Here is a 12,014-nt window from a genome sequence, read left to right on the forward strand (position 1 = left end):
CCTCCCAGGTTCACGCCATTCTCCTAAGGGAGGAGACCACTACTACTCCTGCTGCCCTCCTCCCCCCACCTTGCCTAGTTCAAAGACAGGAGGAAAGTGAGAAAGAAACAAAAGTAAGATAAATAGCCAGACAACCTTGGCACCACCACCCAGTCCTAGAAGTTAAACAAAGTAACAATAATAACATCAACCCCTGGCCTAAACTACTTGTGTTATCTGTAAATTCCAGACACTGTATGAAAAAAGCATTGTAAAACTTTTTGTTCTGTTAGCTGATGCATGTAGCCCCCAGTCACGTTTCCCACGCTTGCTCGATTTATCACAACCCTTTCACGTGGACCCCTTAAAGTTGTAAGCCTTTAAAAAGGCCGAGTATTTCTTTCTCGAGGAGCTCGGCTCTTAAGATGCAAGTCTGCCGACGCTCCCGGCCGAATAAGAAACCTCTTCCTTCTTTAATCCGGTGTCTGAGGTGTTTTGTCTGCGGCTCGTCCTGCTACATTCCTGACTCAGCCTCCTGAGTAGCTGGGACTACAGGCGCCTGCCACAACGCCTGGCTAATTTTTTCTATTTTTAGTAGAGACAGGGTTTCACCCCTTGAGACCATGTTAGCCAGGATGGTCTCAATATGCTGACCTCGTGATCTGCCCACCTCAGCCTCCCAAAATGCTGGGATTACAGGCATGAGCCACCGTGCCCGGCCCAGTTTTGTATTTTCTATAGAAATGGGGTTTCACCATATTGTCCAGGTTGGTCTCGAATTCCTGGGTTCAGCTGATCCACCAATCTCAGCCTCCCAAAGAGATGGGAATACAGGCATGAGCCATCGTGTCTGGCCCAGTTTTACAATGTTATGTACAAAGCCTCAAAGGTGAAGGATGCAGTGAGCTATGTTCATGCCAAAAAAAAAAAAAAAAGAAAAGAAAAAAAAGAAAGAAAGAAAGAAAGAAAAAAAGAAACAGGTCACAAAGACCCTGCTAATAAGACTGGTTGTGGTAAAGAAGCCAGCCAAAACCCACCAAAACCAAGATGGCGATGAAAGTGATCTCTGGTCATCCTCACTGCTCAAAATACACTAATTATAATGTATTAGCATGGCAAAACACACGCCCACCAGTGCCATGACAGTTTACAAATGTCTGGAAGTTACCCTATATGATCTAAAGTGGGGAGAAACTCTTAGTTCTGGAGATTGCCCACCCCTTTTCCAGAACGTTCAGGAATAATCTACCCCTTATTTAGCATATGATCAAGAAATAACTATAAGTATACTCAGTTGGGCAGCCCATGCCACTACTGTGCCTATGGAGTAGCCATTCTTTTGTTTCTTTCTCTAATAAATTTGCTTTCACTTTATGAACTCGCCCCGAATTCTTTCTTGTGCAAGGTCCAAGAACCCTCTCTTGGGGTCTGGATTGGGACCCCTTTCCACTAACACAATGGGTTCATTTTGCTTGCTGCCCAGATAGAGCCAATCTGTCAAGACAGAGAAACTGCAATGCGGAGAGACTTTCATTCACGGCTGAACGAAAGGCTGGAGTTTTATTACTCAAAACAGTCTCTCCGAAAATTCAGGGACTAGGGTTTTTCAAGGATAGTTCGGTGGGCAGCAGGGCTAGGGAATGGAGAGTGCGCATTGGTTGGGTCAGAGATGAGATCTTATGGAGTTGAAGCTATCCTCTTGGGCTGACGTGATTCCTGGGTGGGGACCACAGGAACAGCTGGCAGGTCTGAGTGGCAGTTATCAGAAATGCAAACACCTGGCCGGGCATGATGGCTTACACCAGTAATCCCAGCACTGTGGGAGGCTGAGGCAGGCAGATCACCTGAGGTCAGGAGTTTGAGATTGGCCTGGCCAACATGGTGAAACCCCATCTCTACTAAAAATACAAAAATTAGCCATGCCTGTAATCCCAGCTACTCAGGAGTCTGAGGTAGGAGAATCGCTTAAACCGAGGAGGCGGAGGTTGCAGTGAGCCGAGATGATGCCACTGCACTCCAGCCTGGGCGACAGAGTGAGATTCCATCTCAAAAAAAAAAAAAAAAAAAAAAAAAAAAAGCAAAAACCTGAAAAGACTCCTTAAAAGGCCAATCTCAGGTTCTACAATAGTGATGTTACTGTAGGAGTAATTGGGGAATTGCGAATCTTGTGGCTAATTTGTTTGTCCTAAAAAGACACTCTGGTCAGCAGGCAAGAAGGCGATTTGTTTCAGGAAAGAGCTGTTATCATCTTCATTTCAAAGTTAAACTATAAACTAAGTTCCTCCCAAAGTTAGTTCAGCCAACACCCAGGAATGAACAAGGGCAGCTTGGAGGTCAGAAGCAAGATATAGTCCGTTAGGTCAGATTTATTTCACTGTTGTAATTTTCTCACTGTTATATTTTGCAAAGGTGGTTTCAGGACTTCAGGAACATGCCACCATGACTGGCTTTTAAAATTTTTTTGTAGGGGTCTCATTATGTATCCCATGCTGGTCTCCCAACTCGTGGTCTCAAGTGATCTTCTTGTCTTCAGCCTCCCAAAGTGCTGGGATTATAGGTATGAGCCACTGTGCTGGGCCTCCTTTAATTTATAATTATTTCTAATTAGGATTGACCATTTTGCCCATTTTGTCAGCAGTTTCTTTCTTTCACGAGTTGTCTCATTTTGCCAGTCCTAATATTTTTCTTATAGATGTAGACATGTTTGGCAACATGTTCCAAGGAGCTACGTGTCATGTTCTCTTCTCCATGGCCATGCCCCAGACCAGAGAATATAACACCTCCATTGTGAAAATGTGGAAATATTGTTTCCAAGTGACAGTGACAGTATGGCACTCACATTTTCCACAGCGTTTCTTCCTCTTTTTTCTTCTGCTGGTTTTCTGAGTGTATTTGTTTTCTTAGTTTATCTTACTCTGGCTGAGTGAACACATGACTGGAGCTAACTACCTTCCAGCACAGGCGCATGTTACTGGGAAGGGGTCTCAATCCAGACCCCAAGAGAGGGTTCTTGGATCTAGCATAATAAATAATTCAGAGTCCATCAAGTGAAAGCAAGTTTACTAGGAAAGTAAATGAATAAAGAATGGTTACTCCACAGACAGAGCAGCCCAAAGGGCTGCTGGTTGCCCATTTTTATGGTTATTTCTTAATTATATGCTAAACAAGGGGTGGATTATTCATGCCTCCCCTTTTTAGATCATAAAGGGCAACTTCCTGACATTGCCATGGCATTTGTAAACTGTGATGGGGCTAGTGAGACTGTAGCAGTGAGGATGACCAGAGGTCACTCTCTCGCCATCTTGGTTTTGCTGGGATTTGGCTGGCTTCTTTATTACAACCTGCTTTATAAGCATGGTCTTTATGACCTATATCTTACGCTGACCTCCTATCTCATCCTGTGACTAAGAATGCCTTAACTTCCTGGGAATGCGGCCCAGGAGGTCTCAGCCTCATTCTACTCAGCCCCTATTCAAAATGGAGTTGCTCTGGTTCAAATGCCTCTGATACCCACACTATCCCCTCACCCCTACCCTGCACTCCAGCCACAGTGACCTCAGAGTGCCCTGCACCCAGTTGGTACCCATTGAACACAATTTAATGAAATGACACACATTTGAGAAGGACAGGAAGGAAAAGTGAAAAACTTCTAATTTATTTTACTTATTTGAGACGGAGTTTTGCTCATCACCCAGGCTGGAGTACAGTGATGCGATCTCGGTTCACTGCAACCTCCGCCTCCCAGGTTCAAGCAATTCACCTGCCTCAGATTACAGACGCGCACCATCACGCCCAGCTAATTTATTTTATTTTTTTAATTATTATTATTATTTTTTTAAGTAGAGACAGGGCTTCACCATGTTGGCCAGGCTGGTCTTGAACTCCTGACTTCAGGTAATCCGCCTGCCTCGGCCTCCCAAAGTGCTGGGATTACAGGTGTAAGCCACCTTGCCCTGCCCTTATTTTTAATTTTTAATTAATTTATTTATTTTAAAGACAGGGTTCTGCTATGTTCTCAGGTTGGAGTGCAGTGGCTGGTTTATTCCCAGGTGAGATCAGGGTACACTATAGTCTTGAACATCTGGCCTCAAGTGATTCTCCTGCCTCAGCCTCCCAAGTAGCTGGGACTATAGACATATGCTACTGTGCCCTATTAATTTTCTTTTTAATAAAACATTTGGTTTCAGTAGCAGAACTTACTTAAATTTGTGAGAAATGTCTGCTCCCCAGTAGGGAACATGGCCCTGCAAAACACTCTTGGTTTACTCATTTCACAATTTTCCCTTCCTCGGTTGACAACTGTGAAATAGGGAAGCAAATGCTATCAAAGATAGCTATAAATAATATCTGCGTGAGGCAGACAATTACCTGTACTGCAGTCTCTTCTCTGCTTTGGCCTTAATTCCAAACAACATTAAAAAGCAAATCCACAAAACCATTTGGGGATAGGAAAGTACAAAGGTGTATTTACTCATAGGAAAAAAAAAAATTAGGACCCTTGATTGGTGTCCAGCCCATATTCATGCTCCCCAGCGTCCCGGGGGCCTTGTAGACACCTTTTGAGCCCATCACACACATTACCTTAAAATGCTTCCCAGATTTAACTGAAAGCAAACACCTTCAGTAGGCAAAGTAGACTGAACACTGGGTAAAAGCACCCTTGCTTTCTAATCTCCAGTGAGGCCAAAACTGATCTTATGAGCTCATGAGTTGATCTAGAAAACACATTTGTAATAAATATTTTCTATGCTCTTCAATGACAATTAAAAAATGGACACTATATAACTAAGATGGGATTGATCTTTTTTTTTTTTTTTTTTGAGACGGAGTCTTGCTTTGTCGCCCAGGGTGGAGTGCAGTGGCCGGATCTCAGCTCACTGCAAGCTCTGCCTCCCAGGTTTACGCCATTCTCCTGCCTCAGCCTCCCGAGTAGCTGGGACTACAGGCGCCCGCCACCTCGCCCGGCTAGTTTTTTGTATTTTTTGGTAGAGACGGGGTTTCACCGAGTTAGCCAGGATGGTCTCGATCTCCTGACCTCGTGATCCGCCCGTCTCGGCCTCCCAAAGTGCTGGGATTACAGGCTTGAGCCACCGCGCCCGGCCCTTAGGGATTGATCTTATGAGCTTATAAATTGATCTAGAAAACACATTTGTAATAAATATTTTCCATGCTCTTCAATAACAATAAAAAATGAACACTATGTAACTAATTAAGATGGGAGTAGGCGGCCAATAAAAACATCTAGTGTCTAGCACCACCTTGTGGTACAACATTCAAATCCTGAGCCCTTGCAAGGACCCCAAGATTAAACCTTCTTGAAAAAAGAGTTGGTTCATGAGCTGCTCTACCATTTCGATGTAACAATATACTTTCTGGAGAAATACGAAATAATAGAAATAACTAGCACTTGACTGGTACTTTATTGTAAACCAAGCGCTCCCATCTGAAAGATCTCACTTAATCCTGGCAGTAGCCCTGCCAGGTACTAGGTTCTAAGATCTTAGTCTTAGAAATGTGAAGTCTGAAGTTCAAAGAAGTTGGTACTTTGTACTGGGCAAGTCCTGCACTTGAACCCATTTATTCATATTCCCATTATTCATATACCAAATCCTGTAATAAGATTGTATTAGCACTACTGTATGGAGTGTGTGTATGTGTGTGTGTGTGTGTATATATATATAATCACTATACTATATGTATTAATATATGTGAAAAGTTCAAAAGAAACATATAGTACTATATAGGATATTTTAATATAATATAGTATTTATACTATTTTTTATAGTACTGTTAGCCAGTACTCATTACGTTTCTGGGGCTGTTTTCCAGCTGTGAAGACAAGGCAATATTGGTTGACTCTTTGTAGTCCATATGATTCCACAGAGCTTGCTACTAAACCAACCATGGTCTTGCTTTCCTGGTCCCTAAGCACCCAAACTGTGGGAGAACCTGATCCTCTGTTGTCTTAATTTAGGGTGCACTGATGGAAATGTGGCCAGGGAGAATGAACACAAGGACCTAGAGGCAGTGAGACTGAAGCCATTTTTATGTTTGGCCTTTAAAATGCTTATGAACCAATCTACTGACTCATAGTTAAAATACTGATGGACTGGGTCACCTCATTAATTTAATAAGAAGTACATTTTACAATCAATATATCTTAAAGTTGGCAGCTGCCTGGCCCATTTCCAACCCTGGCCCACCCATGAAAAAATAAATCTTAGGTATATATATATATGTACATATGTATGCTTTCTCTGAAGTCATTCTTGTCTCTTGGCCAGTCTGCCCAATAGCTACCCTTCTAAGGGACAATAACCTAGACCTCCTGGTTCCTAGATTCACAACAAACCCTCCACTGAGAATACTATTGATGGAAAACTGACAGAAGGACCAACAGCCTGTTAGTCTTCTAGGGATTCTAAAATCTACCTAGACCATCTCCTTTCAGTCCTCTTCATCTACTTATTTGATAGTCCCTTGGGGGTTATATCTATGTGAAGCTATATTATCAGAAACAATGCTTTGATACTTGTTTTTATTACTGGTAATGCTGTTAAGTTTGCTATGTTATAGTGTCCTATTTATGGGAACTAGAGGGAAAGGTTCCTTAGATCTCCAGATTAGGAGTAGCTGCCTCAGGTTTATTGCATGGAGTCTGAACTTGATCTTGTTTCCTTCTTTACGCTGACCACTAGGAAGCAAAATCTGTTATTTATCCTTAAGTGTAAAAGACCTGTTGTAATGCAGTTTGTGTGGATAAGGTTATTTTCCTGGCCTCAACTTTTTTTTTCTGTTAGCCCAATTTCCCTACTTAAAATCGTGTAATTTTTGTATTTTTGTAAGTTGTCCTCAAACTCTTTTGGGGAGAATTTTTAAAATAGAAGAAAAACTACTCAAACTACTCTCTGGTGTTAGACTTCAGAATAGAGAATACCTTGCAGGGACAGTGACTAGAATGAGACACAGGGGTGGGGTGGGTTCTGGGGTACCAGTCATGCTGGACGTGTCATACATCACTGTGATGTCAGTGAGCTAAATACTTATGATTTGTGCACTTTTCTGTATGTATGTTAAACTTCTATGTTCAAAAAATGAAGACTGAGGGAAATACTTATGTGCCATATGTATGTACTTCCTTTAATCCTCTGAACGCTTTTAAGTTAGTAATTATCCCCATCATAAAAATGAAGAATGTGAGGTTCAAACAGGTTAAGGAATGAGGCCAAAATTCCAAATGACTTCTGATAACAAAAGCAAAGGCTTATCCTACTATACTACACCGCTCTTTGCTCTTTTTTTTTTTTTTTTTTTCCAGTTGGACACGGGGTCTCGCTCTGCACCCAGGCTGTAGTGCAGTGGCGTGACAATGGCTCACTCGATTGCTGCAGCCTCCAACTCCTGGGCTCATGCAATCCTTCGACCTCAGTCTCCCGAGTAGCTGGGACTACAGGCATATACCACCTCACCCGGCTAATTTTCTTATTTTTGCACAGAGATGGGGTCTTGCTACATCACCCAGGCTCTCACTTTTCTACTTTAAATGGCCTGTCTTTATCCAGCTTAGCCACTAAAATCCAAGAAACATTGGTCAGACCTAGTAGAGACACAAGTGAACAGACTTCCGTGAGGGGGCAGTGGGCAGCGACGGGGGCTGTAGCTGGCTGTGGGATTCATTTGGTGGAGGGGGCTTTGGGAGAGAGCACTGGACTGAAAGTGGGGAGCCTGAGGCTGCTTCTGGACAGGGCTGGACTCTCACTGGGAGAAGGCCCATGAGGACCCCTATAGGTCCACCTTCTTTACAAGTTCCATCAGCCCCTCCCAAGAAGTTGAGGACAGATGGCAGAATCACAACACCCAAGAGGCACAGACTGGGCCCTGCTGCCTGCCCCTCTTCTCTTCAGGAGCCGGGAGGATTTATTCTGATTGTGCGGAACCACTATGACTATCATCCAGCCCCTTCACCCTGGGGCCCCTCCTCCAGATGTGCTTGGAGTTGAAGGGCCCAGGCCTGCTGCATGTGCAGCCCAGTCACGTACTCAAAGACAGCGTTCTCACAAACAGCTTTCTGCAGAAAGGCACACAGAAAGGCTTACAGGCTTAACTCTTGGGAGCAGAACAAAATCACCTGGATTTTACTTCATAAAGGAAAAGTCATTAAAAGGCAATGATTGGGAAACAGGTCAGCAGACCAATTTAGGGATTTCCCCATATTTCACAACACTAGCTACGTGATTCTGGACTCATCATTTACCCCTTGCTACTGCTTCCTCATTTCCCAGTAGGGAGTTGGAACGTCCATTCTAAAGCCCCTCTCAACTCTGAAATTCTAACTCTAGACACCAGCCGTCTTCTCAGAGAAACAGCACTGGACAAATGGGGCAGAAGGGAGGACAGGTGATGACCATCCCTTCTGTCTCCCAGGGCAAATAGTGTGATAAGCAACTGGCCCAGTGATAAGGGGTCTCAACAATCAGGTAGGGAGCCATGGACGGTTCTTGAGCACAGATAGAGCAAAAGTGGTATTTGTGGAACACTAGTTTTGAAGAAATACGTAAATGAACTAAAGGGGAGACCAATGGGCAAATATGACACTGGAAAAAGAAAACAGAACAATCCTTTAGACTAGAAATACATATGAGTGTCTTATTTTAGTCTACTTGGCCTCATTTTTACTCCATGGTTGTCTGACATGTTGCCTGGAGGAACACTTACAGTCACATGAGTAATGACAAGAATCTCTTTACGTGCTACAGGGTCCTTCGGCTTTTCTTTGTGGAATTTTACAGTGAACAATATGGCTAAATTATGTTATTCTATAAAACTCTCACTACTTTTCAGGCCTTGAAGTTTTATTTACATGTCTCTCACACACACACTTTCTATTTTTTAACACAAAAGGTACATAGTAGTCCCCCCCTTTACTGTGGGTGGTATGTTTCAAGACCCCCAGTGGTTGCCTGAAACCAAGATGGTACCAAACCCTAAAAAAAAAGAACAATTTTAACAATATACTGTAATAAAAGTTATGTGAATGTGATCTGTCTTTCCAATTTTTTTTTTTTTTTTTGAGACAGACGTTTGCTCTGTCGCCCAGGCTGGAGTGCAGTAGCGTGATCTCAACTTACTGCAACCTCCACCTTCCAGGCTCAAGCCAACCTCCCACCCTAGCTGGGACTATAGGCACATGCCACCACATCTGGCTAATTTTTGTATTTCTGTAGAGACAGGGTTTCACCATGTTGCCCACACTGGTCTTGAACTCCTGGGCTCAAGGGATCTGCTGGCCTCGGCCTCCCAAAATAAAAATATCTTATTTCTTAAGATATTTTCAAAATATCTTAAGAAAAGTAACTGACTGCAGTTGAAAACAGGTAATTGAAACTGTGGTAAATGAAACCATGGATAAAGAGGTACTACTGTACATGCTCATCAAAAAAAATTAAGGGCCAGGCATGATGGCTCACACCTGTAGTCCTAGCTACTCAGGAGGCTGAGGCAGGAAGATTGCTTGAGCCCAGGGGGGTCGAGGCTACAATCAGCTGTGATCACACCACTGCACTCCAACCTGCGTACCACAAGATCCTGCCTCAAAAAATATATAAAGTAAAAAGAGTGATTTTATTTATTTATGAAACATGGTCTCACCCTTGTCGCCCAGGCTAGAGTGCAATGGCATGATCTCGGCTCACTGCAAACCTCCGCCTCTTGGGTTCCAGTGATTCTCCTGCCTCAGCCTCCTGAGTAGCTGGGATTACAGGCACTTGCCACCATGCCCAGCTAATTTTTTTGTATTTTTAGTAGAGATGGGGTTTCACTATGTTGGTCAGGCTGGTCTCGAACTCCTGACCTCAGGTGATCCCCCAACCTTGGCCTCCTGAAGTGCTGGGATTACAGGCATGAGCCACCACGCCCAGCCAAAAGAGTGATTTTAAATTATCCTCTTCAAGGGGAGGTATGAATGCCAACCTCATGAAAGGTCAGGACTTATGATCCAGGCCCAGGATCACAGGAGATGGGTTCTTAGGAGGCTTTAGAAATTTGCTCTGAAGGAAAACTCTCGGCACACACAGGCCTTCTTTTTTATTCACCGTCTCTCGAAACACATACTCGTTTACCACTTCTTCATAACCTGTGTCCATAAAGAGCTGAGCCAGGAATTCTGTAAGACAAGCATCAACAATGCTCAAAAGTCTTCATAACATTACATTTGCTTTGCAGTCCTTGAGGAGGAGGGATAGGGGCTGAGGCTATGTTAATATTTTTTTAAATGAAAACCTCAATGCTAAAATTTAAAGGTTTTGATTTGGGAACTGATACACTCCTTCTCCTCTTCTACCCAAACAGAAACCTTCAATTAATTTAATCAGAACAAGGTGAAGGACAACTCGGTATGCGCATCTTGCCTTATTATGAATTCTCAAATACAAAAGCCCAAGTAAAAACAAACAATTCCAAATTGACTATATTCCTTTTTTAAAAAATTATATATATATATATATATATATATATTTTTTTTTTTTTTTTTGGTGAGAGTATTGCTCTGTCACCCAGGCTAGAGCAGTGGTACGATCTCAGTTCACGGCTACCTCCGCTTCCTGGGCTTAAGAGATTCTCCTGCCTCAGCCTCTTAAGTAGCTGGGACTACAGGCACACACCACCATGCCTGGTTAATTTTTTTGTGTTTTTAGTAGAGACGGGGTTTTGTCATGTTGGCTAGGCTGGTCTCAAACCTCTGACCTCAAATGATCCACCCATTTTGGCCTCCCAAAGTGATGAGATTACAGGCATGAGTCACTGCACCCAGCCAATTATATTCCTTTGTAAAATTTTTCTTATTGTTTCCCATCTCTGAACAAAAACATAAAAATTGGCTGTATTCCTACAAGGTCTGCATATGTTCAATTTGTTTACATCAAACATCTTATTCATCCTAACACAAAGGAGGAAAATTTGTGATCAGAGTGGAGAAAAATGCCCAATGGTGACCTAGCTCCAGGAAAATCTAACCCAAATAATACATCACTACACATGAAATGAAACAAGTAGAATAAATGGCTAGGCAGCAAAAATAAAGACTCTTACTAAGAGCATTGCTCCAGAGAACATGCTCTGAAGCACTTTGCAGATATCACTGCATCTTCTCAATATTTACAATTGGTTTAAATTTTATGAATTAAAATATCTTTTAATTTTTAACCTATTTTGATAATTTTGCAGTTTTTCTGTTTTGTTTTGAGACAGGCTTCTCGCCCTGTCACCCAGGCTGGAGTGCAGTGGTATGATCATAGCTCACTGCAGCCTCTATCTTCTGGGGCCAGACGATCCTCTTGCCTCAGCCTCCTAAGCAGCTGGGACCACAGGTGCATGCCACCACTCCTGGCTAATATATTTTTTTTAATTTTTAGTAGAGATAAAGTTTCACTGTTGCCCAGGCTGGTCTCGAACTCCTGAGCTCAAGTGATCCTTCCGCCTCAGACTCCCAAATAATTTTGCAGCTTTAATAGTAATCACTCAATTTTAGTTCATTTTGGTATCTAAAAGAATATTTCGTTTCAAGAAGAAAAATGTTTGTTAAAATAGAGATTAAGGTAATTATCTTTCTATCTAGACGATTAAGTAGACTTTGTTCAAGACACCTAAAAGACTGAAACAGTGTTCCATATTTTCTTATCAAAAATGACTTTTTAAATACATCTATAGGCTAGGTATGGTGGCTCACGCCTGCAGTCCCAGGATTTTGGGAGGCTAAAGTGGGCAGATCACTTGAGACCAGGAGTTTGAGACCAGCCTGGCCAACATGGCAAAACTCCATCTCTACTAAAAATACAAAAATTAGCTGGGCGTGGTGGCACACACTTGTAATCTTTGCTACTTGGGAGGCTGAGGCACGAGAATCACTTGAGCCTGGGTGGTAGAGGTTACAACATGCCAAGATCACACCACTGCACTCCAGCCTGGGCGACAGAGTAAAACTCTGTCTCAAAAATAAATAAATAAATAAACACCTCTTTACAGCAAATTTGCATACTTAT

At 42.7% G+C, this 12,014-nt stretch overlaps 1 protein-coding gene across 10 annotated transcripts in view; it reads right to left on the minus strand.

The window, feature by feature from the left end:
- Positions 1–12,014, minus strand: part of METTL6 (methyltransferase 6, tRNA N3-cytidine) — a 44,926-nt gene that overhangs the window by 17,094 nt on the left and 15,818 nt on the right. For 7 of the 10 annotated variants that reach the window (XM_008009187.3, XM_073023617.1, XM_038002897.2 and 4 more), the window contains one exon: positions 8,814–10,141. In XM_008009187.3, the coding sequence (XP_008007378.1) occupies positions 9,960–10,141 (182 nt within the window). In that variant the 3' untranslated portion in view covers positions 8,814–9,959. Of the gene's footprint in view, positions 1–8,813; positions 10,142–12,014 lie in introns of those variants that run through there. The other 3 variants (XM_073023614.1, XM_073023613.1, XM_038002896.2) reach the window with 2 other exon arrangements.

The sequence above is a fragment of the Chlorocebus sabaeus genome, chromosome 15, assembly GCF_047675955.1.
Source record: "Chlorocebus sabaeus isolate Y175 chromosome 15, mChlSab1.0.hap1, whole genome shotgun sequence".
In the NCBI taxonomy this organism is placed as follows: Eukaryota; Metazoa; Chordata; class Mammalia; order Primates; family Cercopithecidae; genus Chlorocebus; species Chlorocebus sabaeus.